This window comes from Hemicordylus capensis, chromosome 5 (genome assembly GCF_027244095.1).
Source record: "Hemicordylus capensis ecotype Gifberg chromosome 5, rHemCap1.1.pri, whole genome shotgun sequence".
NCBI classification, from domain to species: domain Eukaryota; kingdom Metazoa; phylum Chordata; class Lepidosauria; order Squamata; family Cordylidae; genus Hemicordylus; species Hemicordylus capensis.
The window spans coordinates 117525970-117552441 of NC_069661.1; the positions used below are offsets into that span (position 1 = coordinate 117525970).

At 45.1% G+C, this 26472-nt stretch overlaps 1 protein-coding gene across 2 annotated transcripts in view; it reads right to left on the reverse strand.

Moving 5' to 3' along the window:
- The window catches only part of LAP3 (leucine aminopeptidase 3), a 30028-nt gene extending 11145 nt beyond the window's left edge, over nucleotides 1-18883 (reverse strand). The window contains exons 1-7 of one of the 2 annotated variants that reach the window (XM_053258443.1): nucleotides 18751-18883; nucleotides 12129-12244; nucleotides 11019-11073; nucleotides 8829-8934; nucleotides 4951-5110; nucleotides 3448-3612; nucleotides 218-376 (exon numbers count right to left, since the gene is read on the reverse strand). In XM_053258443.1, coding sequence (XP_053114418.1) covers nucleotides 218-376; nucleotides 3448-3612; nucleotides 4951-5110; nucleotides 8829-8934; nucleotides 11019-11073; nucleotides 12129-12244; nucleotides 18751-18861 — 872 coding nt within the window. In that variant the 5' untranslated portion in view covers nucleotides 18862-18883. Of the gene's footprint in view, nucleotides 1-217; nucleotides 377-3447; nucleotides 3613-4950; nucleotides 5111-8828; nucleotides 8935-11018; nucleotides 11074-12128; nucleotides 12245-15660; nucleotides 15797-18750 lie in introns of those variants that run through there. The other variant, XM_053258444.1, reaches the window with a different exon arrangement.
- Between the last annotated feature and the right edge of the window lie 7589 nt (nucleotides 18884-26472).

Genomic DNA, 26472 nt, shown 5'->3' on the forward strand with positions numbered 1-26472 from the left:
CAACTGCAACCACAGTGATTAGTGCTGCTTTCCAATAGCAATTTACATGAGAGAGAACCTCCCCCGCCCCCCACAGCATTATTTTTTTAATGCTTTGACATGAACGGATATGGCCCAAGATATGTTGATGCCAAAGGTGATTTTCAGACATCTCATCTGTTTTGTCTTACTGGGTTTTTAGATTTTGTTTCCAAAATATGCCCAAGAAAATACTTACCTATCAAAAGTAATTCCTTTCCCAACAAATACCAGTGGACGTTCATTGGGAACACCGCTGCCTTCATAGTGAATCTCCAAAAAGACTGGAGGTTCTTCGGAGCCTTTCGCAACACTCAAGAATGATCTCATCTCTTCGTTTTCGATCCAGGACTTATCCCTGTAACAGCAGAGATTAAGTTCAGTTAGTTCCATTAGAAACTGAACGAGAAACAGTGGACACAGATCCCAAGGCCCAACTTCTCAAAAGAAACACATTTGTTACTGAACGATAGCATGGTTTCAAAGCAAACAGACTTAGCTAAGTTTTCTTTACAAAAGAATAAAATGGTCTCACATCAATTTTCCTACCGTTTTACAGCAGCAGAGTTAGAATTTGACTTTTTCTACAGTGCATGAGCACAAGGCCTAAGATGCCATGTGGCCCAATGGGAGGTGCAGAGGGCTCTTGGTTGCATGGCCCAGCACATGGCTGCATTCCTGGCATGGCAGAAGCATTCACACCACACCCTGTTCTCTACATATGGAGAGTTGCATTGCACCTGAAATCTTTGGAGCCCAAGAGTTGTGCTGTCCCCAAAACAACATTCAGGTCAATAGTGACAATTATTCATTAGAAACAGCTTCACATTGAAAGCTACTTCAAGCTATTCTGTTAAATCCAAGGTAGCTTCCCATGTTACTTTGTTCCCAAACACTTTTCAGATGCTTATTGCAAAATGGCCTAAAGACAGACCTAGTCTCATGCAGTGGTTTCAAGTGCCGGACTTAGACCAGAGAGATCCATGTTCAAATCTTCAGGGAGCCATAAAGCTCACCGGGTGGCATTGGACCAGTGTCCTTTCAGGCTCACTACCTCGCAGGATTATTGTGAGGATAGATTTGGATAAAATCCATGTACACCCTGAGCTCCTTGGAGGGCAAGTGGCATACAAATGCAATATCAAATTAGTCAACTAGTACGCCCAAAATTGGGACCTATAAATAGAAGTGAAGGCTGATGAGAGGTCAATAAATGCAACATAAAGTTGTTTCTTGTGGCCACTAGTATATTTCTAGATAAGGGCCTTCAGGGGGAGACAGTGGTCCATCATACTGTCACCTTTACAAAATTCTGCCTGCTCTGGATAGAAAAGTTTTATCAATTTCTCCCATTATACTGAGGCCAAGCTCTCTCCATTGATTATAACAGATAAGCTTCTTATATTTTAACAGTTGCTTATACTGAGAGCAAAATTGTATTAATAACTGAACAGAAGAATCAGACCTATCTCCCTAACTCTTCTCTGAAAACTTTCTTAAGGCTCCATCTAAGATGGTGTTTTTCCTGAATAATGCCTTCCATATCACAGGTAGAGGCGCAGTGGGTGCCAAAAAAGTCAAAACCAGGGGCAAGCGGTCACTCTCTGTTCTGTTATGTATATCAAGGGTGCAAAGGTAGCATTAAGCAGTTGGGCAGTGGAGCTCCTTGAGTGAAAGGTACAAATTCCCATATTTATTTATTTATCTATCATATTTTAATATCACCCTATATAAGATTTCAGGGTAGTTTACAATTTAATCAAGCAACTAAAACCTAATAATCCTATTAAAAACATATTTAAATTACCATATGGCCTGCTTCCTAAACTAGGGGTGTGCATGGAACCGGGCAGGGGTGGCTCGAGGGAGTGAGGTGTCTCGCTTTAAGGGCGGGGGAGGGTGCACTTACCCCTCCCCTCACCAGCGCTCAGTTTTGATAAAAGCCTTCAGGGCGGCAGTGTACCTCCCTGCTGCCCCTTCCTCTTCTTTGGATGGAAGTATCAGGCGTGTGTGCGCATGTCTGATGTGCCGGTGTGCGACTGCGGCGTACGCACCTGATACTTCCGGCCAAGGAGGAGGAAGTGGCGGCAGGGAGGTACACTGCTGCCCTGAAGGCTTTTATCAAAACCGAGTGCCGGCAGGGGGAAGGGGGAAGTGCACCCTCCCCCGCCCTTAAAGTGAGACACACACACACAGACACAGACACAGACACACACACCTACCTTTGAACCTTGAACCCATCCAGTGTTCGAACCTGTTCGGAAGCCCAAAAAAGGGCCTCCGAACAGGTTCGTGCACATCCCTATCCGAAAGTAGGAAATGTTCTGTGGGCACTTGCCCTTTGCCCACTAGCTTGCAACAAGCTGGGAACATTACAGTAAAGAGCTGTCCCCAGCCCTCAAACCTTTGTTAACTAGGTGAACCACAAAGTTGAATTCTGAGCTGAGCCATGACTTCCTAGGCAGATGGAGCAAAGAAAAATACTTCCACAAAAGGACTTTTTCCAGATTGGTATATAAATATTCTAAACATGTGCTGCAGTAGCTTTTAGTCTAAAATGGTAGCGAGACAGCAGATTGCAGTGCTAGTGTTTTAACATACTGCATCACACAACACAGTGTAGCTGAAATGAGGAAATCTGTCCCTCTCCAACCCAGAACAAATAATACACCAATCAGGGCGGAGCCACCATTGGGCCAACGGGTTCAAAGAACCTGGGCCGCTGACCAATCAGGGGCCACGAGAGCGGCCCCAACATGCCCCCTGCATCTGATGTCAGACGCGGGGGTGGTAGTTTAGCTCCCGAGTGGGGGCCGCGCGGCCCCTTCGGGAGCTAAATTAAGGCTGTCACTACATTTGCAGCACCAGCCGCGTGGCCCCTTCAGGAGCTAAAAGAGTGGCGCTGTCTTCACAACGCAACCCAGGAGCGGCTCTTCCCTGCAGGGAAGAGCCACTCCTGGGCTGCACTGTGAAGGCAGCGCCATCCTTCGTTTAACTGCCGAAGGGTCCGCGCGGCCCCTTCAGCAGTTAAACTGCAACTTCGAGTCCCAAATGGAGCCTCAAGGCTCCATTCGGGAGCCAGACCACGCCCCCCGCGTCTGACGTCAGATGCGGGGGCGTGGCTACCCCATGTCTGCTGTCAGATGCGGCAGGGGCGGGGCTAGCGGAGGCGCCCGCCGCAGCTGCACACGGGCCACCAGCGGGCTGGCTACGCCCCTGATACCAATTATTTAATGTTGCCAGTGATTTAATGTTGCCATAATACAGAGTCCGGTCCACACAGCAGTCCGGATGAGGCAGATTAGATTCCAGTTGCCACATATCAGCACCTGCTCACAACAAACAACTGAGCACAAGTAGAGTTCTCTTTAACAGTTCTCATTCAGCATTATGTAGTAGCTGCAGGAGAATCATTTAAACTAAACTTACCTGACATGGACTGTCACATTGGAACTGACACTTTGGAGTTTCTCTTTAATAATTGCAGCAAATCTGGTTGGTGTGATAACATTGGCTGGACCCTCCATCAGGGATCGGGCCAAATTTTGACCCTTTGCATAGATAATGCCTTTCTCCCAGGCCTTGATCCCATCACTAAATAGGAATACATAATGAGTGTCATAAAATGTGCTTGCAGAATCAAGATGCCAGAATACAGTGGTTCTCCATATATGGAAAGCATGACAGAATAGTAATAGCTCATATTCAAGAGAGTAAACAAGACAGTGTATCTGGGAACAGGACCAGTGTTCCCTCTAACAGGGATTCCTAGATGTTGTTGACTACAACTCCCAGAATCCCCAAGCAAAAGCCATTGCAGCTGGGGATTCTGGGAGTTGTAGTCAACAACATCTCAGAATCTCTGTTAGAGGAAACACTGAACAGGACCATCTGTGCAGAAGCACAAGACTGAACAATGGGAAACCCCATGAATGACACAGTAGCACAAAGTCGGATGGAAAGGCACTCGAAGACCCACTTTATAGAAGAGCCACTGACCAGGCTGTAGTACAGGCTTGAATAACTTGTGACTCACTAAATCAAATGCAGGCTACATATGGCAGCCCCCTGGGCACTCTGCTTTTCTTGCTTCTTCGCTCCAGACCACCATATGCAATAACAGTGGCCTGCCTTCCAGGGAGCCTGTAAGGATTACATACCTGCTAACATGTCCCTATTTTCCTATTCACCCAAATGGAATTACTGAGACAACCTATGAGAAATATCTTGGGCATTGAAGAAAAACTGCAGTATGTATTAATGGTACTACTGCAAACATATGATGCTTATGTTTTTAGACCATTGGTCAATCCAGCAGTGAATCTCCAGGTGGTGGTCTTTCCCAGTTCTGCTACCAGAGATCCTTTAACTGGAAATTGAGTCTGGAACATTATGCATGCAAGGAATATATGGTTGGTGGTAGGCTGGTTGCTCTAACACCAAGCCACATTTTCTCCCTGCAAATGTCCTAAGTTACAGTCCCCTTTAGTCTGGGGAAAATTGTAAGATTTGAATCCACCACCTCACATGACCAAACCTACTGACATGACCAAACCTACCACCTCACATGACCAAATCTACTGAGAATGAATGGCCAAAACCCAGAGCCATGCTTTCTGAGGCAAGCATTTGTTTGGTGCAATTGTATGTTAGCCACTACCCCGATGTAAAGAACTCATGCTGAAGGGGTTACAAGGCCTGGTGTTTGTACAGGGTCTCATTCAATAGTACTGTATCTACTTCTTACCCTCCTCTTTAAACAAAAGCCCCTTGTTACTGCAATTGCCTTAAAACACTGTTACAGGGCAGAGACACATTTAAAAGATGTTACAAAACATTTCTAAGCAACTGAGTTGTAGGGGAAAGATGACTGAAACACTGGAAGAACCTTGAGTCTAGAAACTGATGTAGCATGCATTTTTGGGAAATCACCTTCCATGTAGCTGAACGTCAACCTCTGGTTTCTTTTTCTGCTTAAGATCATCATATTCATAGAGTCCAAGGATGGCTCCTTCTGCTGCAGCCTGAGCATCTCCACAAGGGTCAACTTCCACATGAGGAACCTCCAGGTCCTGAAGCTGTCTGCATCCAGCTGGAGAATAAAATTAAGCTTTCAGCATTAAGAACCAGAGGGCAGAAGGGATGAGAGGGCAAGGAAAAGAAAAGAAAACTTTTCGGCTCATCTAACACAATCCAACAGGCATTAAAAACTAGAAAGCAAAAGTCAACTAAGGCTGTGATCCTATGCATGCTTACGTGGGAGTAAGTGCCACTTAACACAATGGGACTTTCTTCGGAGGAAAAATGACCAGGATTGCAGTGCAAGTCAATCAGGTGCATGGAAGCAAGTAAAGCAGCTCAAAAAGAGAAGCTGATTATTAATCTCTGACCTATAATTAAACTCAGCTTGTGCCTGAAAGCAATTCAGCAAGAATGAGAAAATGCCTCACCCAGCCTTGCCATCGGACACAATGATGACTGAGCAACTTCAGCTGGACAAAGTCTATGCTATTATTTCAAAAGTGTGCCATAAGCTACCTTGGATGCTAATAATGCTTATGTAGCATATATTTAAAAAATCTTTGAGGATCACATAATTTACAAGGTCACTTTTATTATACATCCCAATGATAGAAATATTTTAAGAACATGTTTGCTACAACAGTATAACTCCTTGCTTACTGCACAAAGAGACAGCTCCCAAGTAATGGTTCTCATATATTTGATGGGGGGGGGGGGGGAACATCCCTATTCATTTCAGCAGAATGTCTTTTCCAGGCCCTGTTGCTGGTCAGGGGCGGAGCCACCATTGGGCGAACGGGTTCGAAGAACCCGGGCCGCCACCAATCAGGGGCCATGGCTCGTGGCCCCAATATGCCCCCAGCATCTGACGTCAGATGCGGGGGGCGTGGTCTGGCTCCCGGACGGAGCCGTGCAGCTCCATTCGGGAGTTTGAGTCTGGCCGGCGCTGCATTCACAGCGTGGCCAAGAGCTGCTCCTGGCCATGCTGCAAATGCAGCGCCGGCCCCAACCTAGCTACTGAACGGGGCCGCGCAGCCCAGTTTGGGAGTTGGACAGTCAACGCTGCATTCGCAGCACGGCCAGAAGCAGCTCTTCCCTGCCTTTAAGGGAAGATAATGACCATCAATCATGCTCTGCACCCCTGCAGTGATGTCGATAGGCTATACCTCCCTCGCAGCTCAGGTGGAAGAGGAATGCTGCAAGTCCATCAAACAGTAGAGGAGGAGAAAACATGCCTTGAAGAATATATCAAGGACAGTGAAGAAGATGCACTTCAAATGGTCAAGAACGAGAAACTATTCAACACCAATGAAACAAAGCAGGCCTACAAGAAAGAACAAGTCAAGAACCGAGCAGGAAAATGGAAAAAATAAGCCACTGCATGGTCAATATTTGCACAATATAACTGGAAAATCAGACATCACCAAGACCTGGCAATGGCTTAAGAATGGCAACTTGAAGAAAGAAACAGGGTTTAATACTGGCTGCACAAGAACAGGCACTAAGAACAAATGCAATAAGAGCAAAAATAGAAAAGTCAACAACAAACAGCAAGTACCGCCTTTGTAAAGAAGCAGATGAAACAGTGGACCACCTGATGAGCTGTTGTAAAAAGATCGCACAGACTGACTAAAAACAAAGGCATGACAAGGTAGCAGGGATGATACACTGGAACATCTGCAAAAAAATACAAGCTACCTGTAGCCAAAAATTGGTGGGACCATACAATGGAAAAAGTTGTCGAAAATGAAGATGCAAAAATATTATGGGACTTCCAACTACAAACATCTGCCACACAATACACCAGATATAACTGTAGTCGAGAAGAAAAACAAATCAAAACAATCGACATAGCAATACCAGGGGATAGCAGAATAGAAGAAAAAGAAATAGAAAAAATCACAAAATACAAAGATCTACAAATTGAAATTGAAAGGCTGTGGCAGAAAAAGACCAAAATAATCCCAGTGGTAATTGGCACCCTGGGTGCAGTTCCAAAAGACCTTGAAGAGCACCTCAACACCATAGGGGCCACAGAAATCACCATCAGCCAATTACAAAAAGCAACTTTACTGGGAACAGCCTATATTTTGCGACGATATTTATAATAACCAACAGTATTGATAAAACTCAGTCATCCGCTGTCTGGATAAAACAAACCAGTCAATAACACCTGTCTGACTGTGTAAACAAGAAATAATTAAAAAATATATATGTCAAGTTAGGAGCAAAAGGGTAGCGTCTCAACACAGTCCTTATTGGCACTGCCGGTATTAAAGCAAACTGTTTGCCACTCCAGTTGCCATGGCAGGCATGGAGGACTTTCATCACAGAGAGGCAGGGATAGAGTGATGCCCCTATCAGCATCACAGAACACACTGGGCAATGCCAGCTTTTTTTAAAATAAAGGGTGGCATTTCTACTCTGGTGAGACAAGTTCAGCAGAAAGTCCTGAGAGGGCTGCCAACCCCTACCTTTCACCAAACTCCAGTGGCAGCTGATGGAGGCTGGGGGCAGGGAGGAGCAGAGCAGAAGGAGGGATGTACCCTTACTTCCTGTAAAGCTCCCGCTGCCACTCGGCTTCCCAGCCACACACCCTCTGCCCCTGTCACTCAGCTGGCCAAAGTGCATGCACAGCAGCCATCTGAGCGGTCAGCACAGCAAAAACCTGCCATGCCGACCCCATGCATGCACATAATGGCAAGAGCTTTTACTGGGCTGGGCTGGGGGGTGGTAACCCATATACTCCACCTTCCACTCTGCCCCACCCTCCACCATCTACTACTGCTGAGCTCAGGAGAACAAGGAAAGGCTCTTAGACAGCACTAGAGAGCGTTCAAAGCACTTCACATATATTACATCAGTAATCCAGAAAATAACCCTGTTGAGTGGGTCAGAAGCAGAGGTGGCTGGTGAGGCAACAGGACATAGCTTTTAAAAATCCCAAACTTGATCCACTTGTGGAACTCTCTGCCACAGGATGTGGTGACAGCCAACAACCTGGAAAGCTTTAAGAGGGGTTTGGATGACTTCATGGAGGAGAGGTCTATCAATGGCTACTAGTCAGAGGGCTGTGGGCCACCTCCAGCCTCAAGGGTGTGCCTCTGAGTACCAGTTGCAGGGGAGCAATGGCAGGAGAGAGGGCATGCCCTCAACTCCTGCCTGTGGCTTCCAGCGGCATCTGGTGGGCCACTGTGCGAAACAGGATGCTGGACTAGATGGGCCTTGAGCCTGATCCAGCAGGGCTGTTCTTATGTTCTTATCCACCACCAGCACCCGGTGGTCACAGACCCAGCATCCTATGGGGAGGGTGCCCTGCCCCCACTGCTCAGCTCAGCAGCTTGCCATGCTGACCACTCAAAGGGCTGCCGCACATGCACAGAGGCCAGCTGAGCAGCAGGAGTGGGGCAGCCTCCCCACAGGATGCTGGGTCAGCTGCCACTGGTTCCCTAAAGATACTGGGTGCCGGCTGCGGGTAAGTACAGGATTTTTAAAAGTTCAATCCCACCGCCCTCACCACCCGCTCTGGAGCCCACCACTGGTCAGAAGTATTATTCTCATTTGGGAAATGCATGGTTCAGGCCAATCAAAACGGGCTTGCCTAGGGCCACCCAGTGAGGTGAGAGCAGAGGCAAAATTTGGACTGCGGGGTTTCTGGTTCACAGTTCTGTCTCTTTGCCACAATGCTCCACTAGCTCTATGCATCTTCCAAATGCAGTGCATCCCTACAGAAGAAGTTTAATGGATTATACAGTAACAGGAAAGAAACAGTTTGATCTAAAATTAACCTGCAACAGCTGCTCTTATGGCTTCCTTGTCTTCATCCCAATTTTCTTGAGTATTCACTCCTGCTTTCTTCTTACCCAGGCCAACGACTACTACACTGGAAAAGTCCTGTAGCAAATCAACAAAGTAATTTAATATTTCCATTGCAGAAAAAATCACCCTGTAATTAGAAAGATCAAAGTATAAATGTAATTTTTTTAAAATGTGAAAACCTCTCACACACCCCTTTTTCTAGATTTACCACCCAGACCTTTTCCCTTTTAAAATTCCTTGTTCTAATCTGCTTTTTCTGCTTTCTGCTGTTTTGATTACCATTCTTAATGCTTTTATTGAAATCATTGTACTTTTATTACTTTATTTTGTTAGCTGCCCTGGGAGTTTAACTGCAAACTGTAGGGCAATAAATCAGTCAATCAACTGTTTTGAAAGCCTGATGAAAATCCAACATTTCTTGTATTTATCTTTGTAACTTTTATATTGCCTTTCCACTAATAGTGCACAATATTGCAGGGCAGATGATCATACAATTACAATGAATGGGAAGCTTATGAACACACACACTTGCCCCTTCGATCATGAGCACTTTAACATCATAGATGCCAACTAACGAAAGAAAAAGATCTTGGGGCAATTGAATGAATTCTTGCACCTGTCCTCTAAATGTCAAATTCTAAGGAGTCAGCTTCTCATCTCACAATACACTTTCTATCATCTACAGTATTCCACGTTGTTTTTTTTCTTGCTCACTCAGCATTAACTGTTGAACTGCCCTTCTTATTTCTAAACTGCCCATTCCCCCCACCTGCAAATGATTTACCAGAACTGAAGCCACCCAATACACACACACACACACACACTTTTCCCCACCTGAAACCCAGAAAGGATTTTAGCCATCAAGGGTTATTTCTGATCTCAGAACCCCTATCGGGGGTGGGGGGACAAAAAAAAAAAGAATCTGCTCAACTAATAAGCTATGTTTTGGGGGTGGGGACAAGTATGGAGTGGGGGAGGATATGCTTTCCCTCTTGCTCATGTTGTGCCTTAAATTGCCAGCCACCCTACCACTTACAGGGTTCAGCAGCAAATCTAATTCTGCCCATGGCCTTGCTGCTGTCTTGTCTAGTTTTGCCTGGAGAAACTATCTCTTGTTGGTACCAGAGAAGGGCAAGCAAAGAAAATAGATAAATAACTGCTGAAAATGCAAGGATGAGCTTTCACATCTTCAGTATCAACACATTACTTATTAAGCTTACATTGGAGATATTATTATTATTATTATTACATTTATATCCCGCTCCTCCTCCAAGGAGCTCAGAGCAGTGCACTACATACTTGAGTTTCTCTTTCACAACAACCCTGTGAAGTAAGTTAGGCTGAGAGAGAAGTGACTGGCCCAGAGTCACCCAGCTAGTCTCATGGCTGAATGGGGATTTGAACTCGGGTCTCCCCGGTCCTAGTCCAGCACTCTAACCACTACACCACACTGGCTCTCTACAAGTTGTTGTTGTGAAAATGTTTATATACAGCTTTTGAACAAAACATTCTCAGTGGTTTATATAGCAAAGGTATGAGAAAATGGTTCCTTGATCCAAAGAATCTCAGAAACAGAAAAGTGGCACCACCAGCAGCCATTAAGAGGGGCCCTAAGTTGGGATAAATAGGGACAGTTGCTCTCCCCCTGATAAATATGAGACACACTGCCTGAAAGTTAGGGATGTGCCAAAATGCAATTCAGCATCCAAATCGCAGGCACATCGCTTTAAAAACGAGGGCTTACACAGCCCCTTTAAAGCGGAGGAGAGCAGGTCCATACCTGCTCCTCCTCTGATTGCTGCCACTGTTGTAATCCCAACAACGCTTTCCGCAGCTATGCCCATACACTGGCAGGGCATCTCCCAGGTGCCCCTGCATGCTGGCTTAACACAAGGGCAGCTGGAGGATGCCCCACTGGTGCATGGACATAGCTGGGGGGAGCCCTGGGATTACAGCAATGGTGGTGATCCGAGGAGGAGCAGGTATGGACCTGCTCTCCTCTGCTTTAAAGAGGCGGTGTAAGCCCTCATTTTTAAAGGGATGTGCCCACGATTCGGACACCAAATCACATTTCAGGCCCTTCCCTACTGAAAGATTCCCCTTTGACCAGTTAGAAAGGAAGTTAGGTAAGCACACCAAAGAAAAAGTTGATTCCATACCTCATGCAAGCCATAAAATATGCGTGTCTTCCCTTTCTTCAGCGGAGGCCCTGAACTAGAGCACAAGACAAACATTCTCATGAATCCTTTGGAAAACAGAGATTATGTGTAGGTTTGCCAAATGACCAAAACAGAAACCTGGCCTGCTCCTGTGCCTTTAATAGCAGCTTGATCTGCAGAAATATTTATTTCTAGCATGGAAATAAATATCGTCAGTCAATGTCTGTAGATCAAATGAATATTAAAGGTACAGAGGCAGCGACTAGCAAAGGAGGCAACTACAGCAGTAGCATTCCCCTGCTGCAGTTACTGCATCGCCATTGCCGAGAACATCCCGCAATGGTGATGAGGTCCCCATCCAGAAGGCTTCCCCCCTGCATTCTGCTTAGCTTGTGCAACAGTGACATGCTGTTCAACACAAAACATAATATACTAGTGGTTTGCTTCACAGATGCAACTGGGCACTTGCCAGTCTCGAGTGAGTAACAGCTGCCCCAAGCTGAGCTGAGCTGAGCACCCGCCTCCCCTTCCAGCATAGCCCCATCAGCCCCCTTTACTCAGCGTCAGGAAGTATCAGGTTCTCTTGCAGCTCAGGAAAGCACTGGAAAGAACAACGTGGGGCTATCCCAGCTGCGATGAGCAGGGAGAGAGAGTGCTAGAAAGCCTTCTGACTGCCAGGCCATGGAGCTGATGGCAGCAGACTGTGGTAGGGGGAAGAAGAGAGCCCCTCTTCCTCCTGCTACCACTGGATCCAGGACCAGCCATTCTGCACCTGAGAGGAGAAGAGGACAGGGCCTTTTTCATCAGCCAGATGGGCCCAACTGCCATCTGAAGCAATAGAAATTCCCCATTTTTTAAAGACAGAAGGGACAGAACTATTAGAGAAAAAACACATCTATTTAGGAAAATGTAGAAAGCCCCTCTGAGCCCACTGAATAGATATCAATCAATCAAATAATAATGGTAGGGCAGCAGGGTGAAAGCAAAAAAAAAAAAAGAGGAGGAGGAGGTGAGTGGGTGGATATATTCTTCTTCTCTATTTACAGGGCTGCTTCATCTCACAATACTCTCATGTCAAATAAACAGAAGGAAACTGATGTTGGTACTCACATGGCCAGCAACTTCCTGAGCTCCCCAACTGTGTGTTTGTCAAAAGCATCTCCTGCATCGGTAAACTGAGGAGCACCCTCTTCTTTCTCATTGGCAAAGACCCCTAGGACGAGGCCCTAAAGAAAGTTGGATTGCTTTTTAGATAAGATTCCACAAAACAACTGCAAAAGGGAGGAACCCTTTCTTCAGGAGTAAAATGCTGAATCAGCTAGGCAGACATAGTACATTTGATAGAGAGGACAGCCTAAAGTCTAAAGTGTATGGTTAAGATTAGATACGTTATACCCTTGCAACAGAATTAAGAAGGGTGGAGAAACTTTCTTCAGGTTAATCAAGATTTGTGGACAAAATGTAAAAGAGTGAGTCAATTACAAAATGGGATATTTTAAAATTGAGAGTTGTAACATTTGGACATCAGTGAGATTAATCAGTAGGCACCTTTTATATACCCTTGCAACAGAATTAAGAAGGGTGGAGAAACTTTCTTCAGGTTAAATCAAGATTTGTGGACAAAACGTAAAAGAGTGAGTCAATTACAAAATGGGATATTTTAAAATTGAGAGTTGTAACATTTGGACATCAGTGAGATTAATCAGTAGGCACCTTTTATCAATTTATCAGGCAAGGGAGAGCATCAACACAGTTGTGCTAGTATACTTTCTATAGCAAGTTGAAATGATAGGTCTGAAGGTTGTTTGTTACACAGTCATCCCTCATGAGTTTTTCATATGGTAATAAATTGTGTTAGCACTTTATTTCAAACTGGAGGGATGACCTGAACCACAGCCTACAATTACACAAGTCTACCTACAGCTGTTTAGCAATTCACTGATAAGTAAAAGGGTGAGACAGTGAAGGAACCAGTCAGGAGAACAAAGATACTAACAACCAACTCGTTAATCTTCTGGCCAAAAAACAACCCCTTGTCATTTTTGGTATGTGTGAGGGACTCTCTTCCTTATTCTCACTGAAAAGGTTATCTTGCAGTAAAGCTTGTTACAGAAAGAATGTGCTAATATGTATATAACATGTAAAGAGATTTCAACATATTGCATTATGATATATTCATAATGATCATAATGATCATAATGAGGTGATCTTCAGATTCAGAATAATTACACAGTACAGCCTTGTTGGGTAAGACTAGAGGTTGTTGCTGTTGTACCAGTTGTCCAAATGCAAGGAACTGTGGCTTGTTTCTTTGTTACACTGAGGAGCAGTTAAGCATGCAAGTCTCCATTCCAATATTACTTCACTTCCTGCACTATCTCCATATTACATACTAGGGTAGGCTAGGAGAATAATGGATTGCTTGAACTATAAAATGAATCTGTGGCTTGAGGTCACATCTGAACCAGGATTTTTTTCTAGTTTATAACTTAACCAATGTAATATACTAGCTCTCAGACTCAGAGTCAGTCAGGGCTATACCAAGTAACTATTCTGAATGCATAACTGACTTTCACAGAAACAAACAGTAAACATATTTGGGATACCCTGTATCAACAGTATATTATACAGATACAAATATATCCAAATATCACTACTACTGGCTACTACTGAATTAAACCATATATTCTCTTTGAAAGCAAATGTTAGATCTTTAACTATATAATTGCAGCCATTCTCACTTCTGTTGCTTAAGCTGGATTTTGCATATCCTGCTTCTGTAAACTAAAAGAGCAAGCTCCAGTTACCAGAATGTATGTTATTGCGTCAGCTTGGCCAGTCTCCTCCAGCAATCTTTTCCTCATGTGCAGTTCAGGAGCAAAATCCCGCGCCTCCACCAGGCACACCTATCTGACCCCTGAGATTACAGATGTCCATGGATGGGCATAACATCTGAATAGCGTGTGTAATGTGCATAGGTCCAGACTACATGGTTGATTTCCAAACTGGATGCAGGAGATCAATCATGTTGTTCAAATTGATTCATGTTGGATTGTACATGCACACACCCCATTCAGACATTATGTCTGTATCACTGTTTGGCAGGATGGGCACACTAAGTGGGCAGAGGTAGGACAAGAAGGCAAGAGCCCTATTCACACATTATGTTCAAAGAACATACAATCTATGTATGGTGCATGCATGCATGCATGCGTGCGTGCGTGCGTGTGTGTGTGTGTGTATATATATATATATATATATATATATATATATATATATATGACAATTCTTTACACATTATGTTGAATGCACATCCAGAAGTGCACTTTCCATTTGTACCTGTATTTGAGCAAGTCTGCACCCAAGTTCACTTTTGAAATACATATACAATCAGGTGTAAACACCTGAACATATGTACAGTGTGATATCTTAATAAGACTATTACCTATTCTTTCTTAGTACCATCCTTTGATCCAAACTAGACATTACATAGAGTTAAACAACTATTTCCTCCATATCTATTTCTACAGTAGTCCCTCGCGAACCAGAAGGGTTCCGTTCCTGGTGAGTTCACAGTAGGCGAGACATAGACTTTAATGGGAAACAGGGGGTTAGGGAAATCATGAGAGGGACAGTGCCCAAAAAAATTAAAAAGTAAAAAAAAAAAAATCCCCATGACCCCTCAAAATGACCCCCAACCCCCCAATAACCCCCAAACCCTAAGCAAATGGCAAGCAAATGCCCCTGACCCCCAGAATGACCCCGGAAATTGGCCCCTGAAACCACCGAAAATTTAAAAAAATTGTGCCAAACTGAATCCTTGGGTCACAGTTGGCAAGGGTGGTGAAAATTTTCCAATTGTGGATACTCAAATCAGCAATTGGCAACCCCCCCCCACCCCCCCGCCCGATAGGCGAGGGACGACTGTAATTGTTAATCCAAAGCAGCATGATCAGGTTGCAGATCTGAACTGCGAAATGATCTGAGGAGCTGTGAAGCACATTTCTCAGTCCAAAACTGCCTCCCCAAGCTGCACTTTAACCTGTGGAGAGAAACATATGAAAAGCAACTAGGAGAGGGTGATCTTGGACTGAAAAATGATCAGAGGAGGATGGGGGTAAGCAGTCTTTCCACCGCTGCTCAGACTTGCACCCAGACTACTTTTGGTTTAGGAAAAGAAAAGAGAATTTATGTTTATGGCATGTATCCTGCCCTACTCCTCAAAGCCAAAACAACATCTTTCAAGTCAGATAAAAATATAAGAGGATGATCCAGCCAAAGTTAAGCATTCTTAAGTTCCATTAATTCCAATTTGAGATTTTTAGGCAAATGCTTACTTCTTCCACAGAAACCAGAAACACTTTTAAAAATGCTTCTTAACTTCAGCTGGCCATGCTCATAACACTGCAACATGAATCCCCTGTCTGGTTACATCTACGCATACAATACCTGTTTTTCAGAGAGCGAGAGATCTTAAGCAAGCAGAGGCAATAGCACAAAATTCCCATTCATGCATAGACATAATGTACTTTCTATGCACAGCTATTCACAACTGGGTGCCCCAGAGCCGCTGCAACATGTATTCAAACCCAGATGAAGTCCTGCACACTTTCCACAACATCCCCCTCCCCATTTCACGCACCTTGTTTTTGCCGGCATGACACCTTACCGGACAACTTTTTGTCTCCATGAATAGTTGCCCGTGCTAAGCACTCTCTCTGCAGCCAACTGAGGTGGCTTTATAACAAGGGAGGGTTTGTCCTGCCTCCTCCCAGCACATTCACTTCATTAGTGATAAATAGGGTTGAACTCTGCCCTGTAAAGCAGGGAGTGCAAAAAAACCCGACAAAAAGCACACACCCCAAAAGGGTGTGGACTGATTTGGGCAGTTCCCAAACCGGGTGGCACTGATACCTTGAGGCATATATGACAGAACTTCTATCTTATTTGAACTTATATTGGCCCAAGTGATGGGGGTGTGGGGAGGCCAGGAGGGGCACACTGAATTTCCAAGAAGCGTCTGATTCATGCCAAGGCAGGGGCGTAACTACCATTAGGCAAGGGGAGGCAGCCGTCTTGGGGCCCCACTGCCTCGAGGGGCCCCCCAGAGGCACATCACATGACTCCCCACCCGCCCATGTTGCACCCCCTGTGAATTATGTTGAGTGTCTTGGAGAGCGGCAGGAGCAGAGAGTAAAAAAACTAGATTCAATGTGAACTAGATTTTCACCGTATTCATAATGGGGATGTGAGTGTGAGTGCACTATATACTGTGAAGTGTGTTTGTGTATGTATATCAGCAAGGGGCCCCTTTAAAAATCTTGTCTCTGGGCCCCCTCCAACCTTGCTACGCCCCTGTGCCAAGGCATAAAGGGCCAAAGCTGGCCCACAGCTTGCTCACTGTGATGCCAAAGTCCAGAGATCCAGCCACTAATGCTGAACTGCCCCCATTCATGTCAATAGGGCTATTCATTATAGAAATATTGTTCTTTACTTGACAGTCTACAACCTTCAAATCCAAGACACACATTGACTCCTACACTGCAATGGAACCTATGTAGGGGCATAGCAAAGTCAGAGAGGGCCTGTGTTCAATACATAAACATCCCGCCCCCTTTAATTTTTTTTCACAGTGACCATTTTTATTTTTAAAACTTTTTTTTACTGCCACTGCTGTTGTCACCAGCACCCCTCCTCCTTCTCCTGCCCCTGCTACTCCTCGTCCCCACCACTAGCCAGCTCATACGGCAGTAGTGGGCATGGATTCTCTCCCAGCTCGAACAAGGAAAGAAGCTGAAGAATCCCATACGACTGCATGGCCAGCTACAAAATAGAGGGTAAGCATGCACCCGGATTAGGCATCAGGGTGCCTTGGCGCTTTTCATTTCTTAGCTGGCTTGTAAAGTGCTGACAGGTTCTATGGCTTATCTCCTCATTTGCATGGGGAGAGAAGCCACGGAACACCCCCACCACACACACCACTCTGAACCAGCTACCCTGCAGCGGGCATGAGAAGCAGCAAGGCAGGAGGCAAACAGCAGAAGGGTGCGGGGCAAATGGCAAGTTATTTATTATTATCACATTTATATCCTGCTTTTCCTCCAAGGATCCCAGAGTGGTGTACTACATACTTGAGTTTCTCTTTCACAAGAACCCTGTGAAGTAGGTTAGGCTGAGAGAGAAGTGACTGGCCCAGAGTCGCCCAGCAAGTCTCATGGCTGAATGGGGATTTGAACTCGGGTCTCCCCGGTCCTAGTCCAGCACTCTAACCACTACACCACACTGGCTCATTTGTATGCCACTTGTGTGCAGAGTCTCACTGCCAATTCAATTGTACATGTATTTGTTATTTATATACATTTGTATCTTGCTCTCCTTCCAAGGAGCTCAAGGAAATATTCATGGGGTTGCCGCATTTTAGCCTTGCATCAGGAATCCCCATAGGATGAAAGAGAGGGTGCAGCTTGCCAAAAGGCATTCAGTGAGGGTCATGGCCATGCAGAATATGAATTGGGATGCCTCCACTCAGCACTACATCACACTTCCTCTTCAGCAGACTAGGGGAGGAGCACAATTAATTAATTGACTCCAATTCACAGCTGCTAATAAGTTTGTGGTTTTTTAAAACATTTATATCCTGCTCTTCTTCCAAGGAGCCCAGAGCGGTGTACTACATACTTAAGTTTGTCCTCACGACAACCCTGTGAAGTAGGTTAGGCTGAGAGGGAAGTGACTGGCCCAGAGTCACCCAGCAAGTATCATTGCTGAATGGGAATTTGAACTCGGATCTCTCGGGTCTTAGTCCAGCACTCTAACCACTACACCACACTGGCTCCAAGTTACTGCTAGAGCTATGGGGCACTACACAAACGCACAGGTTTTTGAACTTTTCCCAAAAAACCTGACACTTCAGAAAGAATGCCTTAGGATGTGAGGCTGGGTTTTAGAATACCTTAGTTCAGGCAACCAGTTAAAATGCTGGGGTTGCCTCTGAACATTTGCAGAATACCTTTCTCCTTTGATGAAAAGTAGCTGTTAAATGAATTCTTGCAAGCAGGAGCATCTGTACATATGTGAAAAGCCCACCAAAGAGTACTGTCTCTTTTTTAAAAATCTACATCTTATAGAACAAAGAGGACAAAGACAAGCAACTCTTCTTCCACCCCCATTTATACTTCTTAATTCTGGCAGTTGGCCAAAATAATGCAATTCTGGCCAGGGAAGTGTGTTTTTGACCACGTGAGTTGACTGGCATCTTTATTCGTCTCTCAACTTTAAGGGACGGACTTCCCAGTCAGACACAGCACAGCTTCTACAGCGAAGAAAACTGCCTTGCTAGATCGGATCAAAGGTTCATCGAAGTCCGGCATTCTGACAGTGATGATCTTCCCTGTCTGCCTATCCCAAACATCTAGTACAGAGGTACACTGCCTCCGTTCATGGAGGTTCTATATTGTTGTCAAGAATGTGAGCAACCGTGGGACGACTTTTCCTTCTCCATGAAAAAGTCGAAAACTCCTTATTCAAAGCCGATTAAGCCTCAGCACGTTTCTTCTTTTAGGAACACACACGCTATGCCTCCGTTTTGCAAGTCCCTCCCCTCCTTCTCCCGGCATTCCCTTTTGTCCTTTCCTGCTGTGCACCATCATCAAGAGTTTCTCTTATCCTTGTATGGGCCCCCCTCTTGCATTCGCCGTGCATTTTACTGCGCCTTCCTGGCCCCAAACCGTACCTGTTTCCCAGATGTGGTGCTACCGGCCCGGGTGGAGGCACACGAGGAGGCCATGAAAGCGGCGAGATTATTCCTACGGAGGAGGAGCCTCCTCCACACCAGCAGAAGCATGATCGCCTCCGCCCAGCAGCAAACACGGGGGACGAGGGGAAGGCCTCTTGGCTTAAGCCTTCCCCGCCCCTATGATGGAGAATGGCGGCGCGTACCGCTCACTTCATCAGGCAGAGCCGATCACGGCTTGGAGCAGGCGAAAGGAAGAAGTTGGTTGGAGGAGCGAGGCCAAGCAGGAATAGAGACAGATTTCCCTCAGCGAAAGAAGCGGGGAAAGGCATTTTCTCCAAGCAAGCAATGAGCCGCATTCGCCATTCTGCCCAGCGTTGCCAATTTCGAATTCTGCCTACATATTCCCAAAGGAGCAACCGTGTTGCCGCTCAGTTCTGCGCATATTTACCCAGAAGTCCTGCCGTGTTCAATGGGAATTACTCCCAAATAAGTGTTTACAAGGCAGGCTGCAAGACTAGCCTAGGCATACCTTCTTGGGAGAAAGAAAGTATTGTCCAAATCAGTGGGCTGATTGGGACAATACTTTCGGATTCTGACTGGCTATGCTCCTCCATGAATTGGAGAGGAGTGCACCTGCCTTCCCCAACAGTGTGCCATTTCTTAACCGTTTCTGAGAAAGCTTGGACAAAATTTTACAGCCCTCCAACAGTCAACACTGTTAGGGGGCACACCAAGAATGTGTGCCCCCTAATGTCTTTCTCAGACATCCTTATGTCCTCCCATTGGATTTCGATGTGGGGGTTAAAGGAGAAGGGAGAGGTGGCACCACAAAGCCGTTCTGTGAAGGAGTTGCAGGCATAAAGGAGGGAGAAGGAGAGGGCGTTTTAAAGGGAACAGGAGTTTTCTGGGTGGTGGTGGAAGACAAGAGTTGGGAGAGGGAAAGTTGTGGGCAGGGATATAATGGGAAATATGATTGTCGTGTTTTAGATCTCCATTCCTAGTAATTTTGTGGAGAAAATACTGGAGCAGGTCCTCTCTATACAGACAAGTCTCTGGCTTGTCAATTTCGCATCCCTCACCAAAGCTTTATGACAAAACAAGACCTGTTATCATCACATTATGTCCAACACATGTACAATCTGTGCCGTGTGTGCACATGCAGATCTGTATGGACATACATTTGTATGCACATTTTGTGAAACGCCTGTACAAAATAACACTTCTTATCTATACTCTGCATTTGAAGAGGCCTGTACCCAGGTTCACTTTTAAAATGAACACATGTACAGTCATGCACACAAAAACCATGTACATGTGTACAGACTCCTGTATACACGTACAAGATGATGAGGTTACTCCGACATGAGCTGCCTCAGTTAACCCAAGCAGGCAATCGTGTGTGCAATCGTGCCGGGTTGTTTGGCTTCCCCCCAACCTGCCGCCATTTGGGGCAGCAAGCTGGTGGGAAGGAGTGTCTGTGCAGAGCAGAGCGGCTGCTCTATTGAGAGCAGCTGCTCCGCTGCTCGTGTGAGGCACACTGGGAGGCGGGAAAACTTCCTCCTCCCATTCCCAGTTTGGGACTCTGGTACGGCGTATGGGTGTGCAGTGGAGCCCAAGACAGCCACCGCTCATCTGTGGGGAAGGCAGGCAATCTCCTCCTGCTCCCGCCCCCACTCCAGCCTTCCAAAGCTGTGCGGCTAAGGTCATGTGAATAACCCATATACACATCCCCTATGTTCCTTGGGACTAGATACAGAGCTCTGAGGGAGTTGTGGTAGGATTGTACTAAATAAAATATGTCGCTGAGCTGCATTTTGAATGATTGTGGTGATAAGAATTGAAAAGTAATCTGTGAGCCAAACAACACATTACATTGATTGATTAAGTGCCGTCAAGTCAGTGTTGACTCTTAGCGACCACATAGATACTGTAGATTCTCTCCAGAATGATCTGTCTTCAACTTGGCCTTTAAGGTCTCTCAGTGGTGCGTTCATTGCTGTCATAATCGAGTCCACCCACCTTGCTGCTGGTCGTCCTCTTCTTCTCTTTCCTTCAACTTTCCCCAGCATTATGGACTTCTCAAGGGAGCTGGATCTTCGCATAATGTGTCCAAAGTATGATAGTTTGAGCCTGGTCATTTGTGCCTCGAGTTTCCACACTACGTGCAAACATATGAAATGGTAGTTCAAAAAGCCCTTTTATAGTTTGACAAAATACTTCAGGTGAGAGTGATTAAAAGAACGGAGAGGCAGTGTGAGGCAAGGTGCTTAGCTGTTTCCCAACCTACTCTTTTCCTGTTCCAAATTGACCCCCAAGTGACTTTTCCTCTGGGTTTCAGCTGCATCTGAAAAGTAGCTTGGAAGCGGCTGGGGGTAGGAATTTGGTTTGGAAACACAGAAGGCAGGGAAAGGGTTAAGTGTCCCTTCTCCCTTGCTACTTCTCTGCTCCCACTCACCTCCTCTTAAAGCAGCTCAAGTGTGCCATCAAGTTGATTTCGACTCCTGGTGCCCACAGAGCCCTGTGGTTTTCTTTGGTAGAATACAGTAGGGATGTGCATGGTCCGGACCAGCACCGAGGGGGGGGGGTCTACCTTTAAGGGTGGGGGGTTAGAACTTACCCCTCCCGCCACTCTTCCTCCTCCAGCGCTGTAGTTTAAAACAAAGTTTTTGGGGCGGCAGCGTTCCTTGCTGCCGCCCCTGCCCCCTTCGTCGCCTGGAACGCTCCATAATAGCAACAAGCATGCGCGCATGGCGGTGCATGTGACGTAGGCGGCGCACACATGCACGTCGGCAACAGGCGCACGTGCGCCGCTATGCACACATGCGTGTTGCTATTACAGAGTGTTCCAGGTGACGACGGGGGCAGGGGCGGCAGCAAGGAATGCTGCCGCCCCAAAAACTTCGTTTTAAACTACAGCGCCGGAGGGGGAAGAGTGGCGGGAGGGGTAAGTTCTACCCCCTCGCCCTTAAAGGTAGACCCCCCCCTCGGTGCCAGACCGCCGGACTGGTCCGGCTCCGAACCAGTCCGGAGGCCTCCAACATGGCCTCCGGACCAGTTCGTGCACGTCCCTAGAATACAGTAGGGGTTTATCATTGCCTCCTCCCACGCAGTATGAGATGATGCCTTTCACCATCTTCCTATGTCGCTTCTGCCCAATATAGGTACTGCTGCCCGATATAGGTACCGGTGGGGATTCAAACCTGCAACCTTCAACCTTCTGCTTGTAAGGTTCTGCTTGCAACCTTCAAGCATTTCCCTGCTGCGCCACTTAAGGTGACGTCTTGAAGCAGCTACACATTCAGAAAAGGGATGTTAGTGCTACCATTATGTGTATTTGTAAGTAATGTGTGATTTGGCTTGGCTGTTCAAGAGCAACAGCTATGTTGACATTTATTATATCCTTTCGGTGAACACAGGGAAACCTAGCATGGTAGGGGTTTTGCTTGCATTACCTTCTAATGCCAGATGAGCCAGAAAAGCTTTTGCAACACACGAAACATGGCTTGTGCAATGATTACTGCAAAGCTCAAGGATCTGAGAGCAAACAGACTCATAAGCCAACCTATGCTGCTATATTTAGACTGGATTTTGAAAAGGCCAGCTTATCTATAAAACACGGAATACACCAAATTATAGCAGTTTCTTCCTTCCTTCCTCAAATGACACAAATGGCACATATAGGCATGTGGTCATCAATGTAACACAAAGTTACTCTTAAAAGGCAGGACTAATTTCTCTTTAATGTCTCACATGACTACTATGGGCCATCTGGCTCTTCTGCACCGGTGGAAAGGTCCAGCTGCACATTATGAGAAGTGCACAATCAGCGCTTCTGCCCTTGAACTTTTTAAAAATGTAAATATCAGTTGCGGACAGGAAGGATATAGATATAGGTCAGGACTGTGGGGGAAGGGACTTCAGTTCTTTCTTCCGCAGTACCCTCCCTTGTATTGCTTCCCCACCTCGTGGAAAACTCCCACTGGCACCAGTGTTTGGGAAACAAAGAGATGGCAGGGGAAAGCAGCAGAGGTAGTTACTGGGGAAAGACAGAGCAAGCCACCTCCTCTCTTCCACTTGATCTTCAAGAGCTCACAACGGTAGCACACACAGTTCCTGAACTTGTCCTACCCTAATAATAATTGTGCGAACGAGCCTACTTTGTGATATTTACATTGGTCCTAATAAAAGTATTACCCTTCTTTGGCTTTTGATCCACACACCCACACACATGGACTACCATGGCTACATACCAGTTTTATAATAAATTCATATTTTCATGACTTTTAACAAATGTGTTTAATACTGACTCTTCTACATCACTTGTTATTTGACCTCAGATAATTACAAGCATCAGCAAGGGTCTGGTAGGCTACAGTTCCACAGTTTATAATGCCTCAGGCCTCATTAAGCCAAAAGTGTCCCATTTATCCCAATAAAAAAAGATTAAAGCACATACTTATAATATGGTACTTTGCATTTATGTAGCACTGCACTGTCCAAGGGGCTCAGATCACTTCATATACTTACCTTAGTAATCCACACACCAACCATAAAGTAAGTCAGTATTATTACCCCCATATTGGAAATGCAGGGGTGTGCTAAGGTACTTGCCAAATACCATCTAGTGACTCCAGTAGTTCCTGGCAGAAGCAAGTTTTGAAATGAGGACTTCCTGGTTCACTCCTCCTTCTCTTACACATAATGCTCTATTAGCTTTCAAAACAAATCCCTCCTATTGAAATAAAAGGAACATCATGTTGCATAGATCATGCCCACAATCTTTTCATATAGTTAAAATATTAGGGCAATTTACAATAAGGGCAACTTATATTAATCAAGACAGCCAATCACATTAGGTTTTGTCTCTACCTAGTAAATAATCCGCAATCAGGCTTAACAAAATGAGCTTGATAGTTCTTTGTGACCTGGAATCTCTCTCTAGCCCTGGGAATGTCATACTCTGATCAGCGTTTGGGAGGAAGAATGTAGGGACAGAAAAGGGACAGAGAGTAGACAGAATATGGACACAGAGAGCTGGGAGTCTTTTAGCTGGAGCTGACAAAAGCTGAAGTATTCTTGGTGTGCAGTTGCTCACTGGAGATCTGAGGCAGGATTAACCGCTGTGTGGCCTGCTGTAGGAGACTGCTTTCTTGCACTGTGTTTTTGTTCTCAGAATGAATTCCTGTTTAATAAACTGATTCTTTGGTTGCACCATCAAAGGTTTTCCAAACTCTTTCCAAACATGTGTGTAAAGTTATTTTCCTTTCAAATCCAAGAAGCATTTTTCCATTTCTGCAACTCATTAAAACTAGAAAAAATGGTCTCTCCTAAATTTTATAGAGATATTCCGGTACAATAATCAATTTACCTATTAAATGTATCCAGCATCTCTTTAATAAGAGATGCTATGTTGTTTAATAACAACATAGTGAAGTTAACCTGGGTGTCCAAGAAGAAAATTCTCCATTTTAAACTTGAGTTAATGTATGAAATTTTTGGTAAAGACTTATTCCCACCCTCTATCCTCAATCCATGATGGATATTTAGAGCAGAGTTTTTAAAAAGTAATTCCACTAGTTCATTTGAAAGTCTTTCAAGCAGAGAGACCGCTTTCTTGATGAATTTGATGTTAATTGCTAGTTCTGTCAAGGTAAAAGGTTGCATTTTACCATGATCACCCCTTTTCCCTAACATAATTATTCCCAAAGAGTCCATCTTGGAATCAGCAATGCCAAAACTTTGGCGGATAGACTTTCAGGCAAGGTGCAACAGAGATCTCCAGAGCAGCAAAGTGGATCTTGCTGCAGGAAAGATGCACAAGTTTCCCCTTTGCATGTTATCTCGAAGCAGTACAGGGTGTATACCTGAAGTGGCTGATACTCAAGGCCAGGAGGATAAGTGAAAATGTTAATTCCTGCCCATCATCTACCCTTGCAACAATATATTCTCTGGTATGGGTGTGTTTCACACCCCACATTTTTCTTAGTCACAGTCTTTTTGTCCTGTGCTATACAAGTGAGTGTATACTTTTGCTCCATTCACTTGGATAGGGCAGGGGAAAGGGTCTGATACTGGAAAAACCCTCAAAGCGAAAACAATCATCCTCTTGCCCTAGAGCAGGCCTGCTCAACTTATCCCCCCCCCCCAGCTGTTTTTGGACTACAGTTCCCATAATCCCCAGCCACAGTGTCCAATAGCCAGGGATTATGGGAATTGTAGGCCAACTTCTGCAAGAGGGTCGAAGTTGAGCAGCCCTGCCCTAGAGCCTTGGGACAGTAGAGTCGGAGAATGGCAGTCTGTCTATCCTATAGAATGGCAGTCTCAGCTGTGGTGTCTTCTGGAGCAGAGAAAGGAGGCTCTAATTGGGAAACCTTCAAAGACAAAACACAGTTGTCCTTCCCACCTAAAACATAATGGGGCATGGGCTAGATGTGTGTATTATAACACAGTTAAAAGGGAACTTGTGATACTTGGATTCAAAAAGCCACAATAAATACTGTCTAAGAAGCCAAGATAACATGTATACTCAACTAATCCATAAATATTTTAATACTATCACATCTCACAATAGAAAAAAATGTTTAAAAAGGCATTTTGCAACCTATTAATAAAAACTGTTCTTGCCACACCTAATGGTCAATATGTACACCATACAATAAATCTTAAATAGCTTTCATGCTCTCCACCATGCAGCCAAAGTTATAAATAATTATATAACATTACAAGTCTTTCCATGGAAGGGGCGGGGCATAAATCCAAAGCTCTACAATAAAATGAATCGTGTCAGTCACCAAGGTGTGATAAATACCAGAATATATCCAAAGTCCTCCCAGAAAAATTGGCCACTTTTATCTCAGCTAGTATCAGTGGAGAAACTATGCTTGTAGATCCTACTTCTTCTTGGGAGATGTAGGATCTACATGCATAGTTGCTCCATTGATAGATACTAGCTGAGATAAAAGTGGCCAATTTTTCTGGGAGGACTTTGGATATATTTCTGAGAGAACGCTTCTGAAGTCAAACCACTGAAGAAGACCGATTTCAGGTTGAAACATGTCTGGCCGTTGGATTTTATGGAAATTCTATGGACCCTCTCCCTTCAAGAAATGTATTTATCACTCCTTGGTGACTGACACTATTCATTTTATTGTAGAGATTCTATTTTTCCCCCCATGTTTATTATTTATTTATTTATTATTTATTTACTACATTTTCAACCACCTTTCTGCCTTGAAAAGGCACCCAACGGGGTTTACAATATTAAAAGAGGCAAATAACAAATTAATAAAATGTTGTCTCAGGCTGTTGGTCTTTTCAGGAGCTGAGGACAAGAGCTCCCTGGCCTGGGTGCATCCTTTCTTGCCTCCCTCTCAGGGCACAGTGGTCTTTCTATGCTCCTGGAAAGGTGGACAGTGAGGGGGGACTCCATATTTGTTTCTGTTGTCAGATGTGTGTATACCAGGATTACCATACATACAGTTTTGGCTAGGATAGCAGAATTGCTCAAGATTAAAAGACACCAATGAGAAACACTTGTGCATCTATTTGTTACTGCTTCTCATATGGGCAGTGCTCCCACTAAGGGCCAATGACATGTTACATTAAGGATGTGCTATGCAGCTGAGTGTTCCTCCCACCCCTACCCCACCCACACTAAATGGCACGTGCTGAGATGATCAAAATCAAGTCAACCCACCCCATCCCATCCCAGTGGCTGCT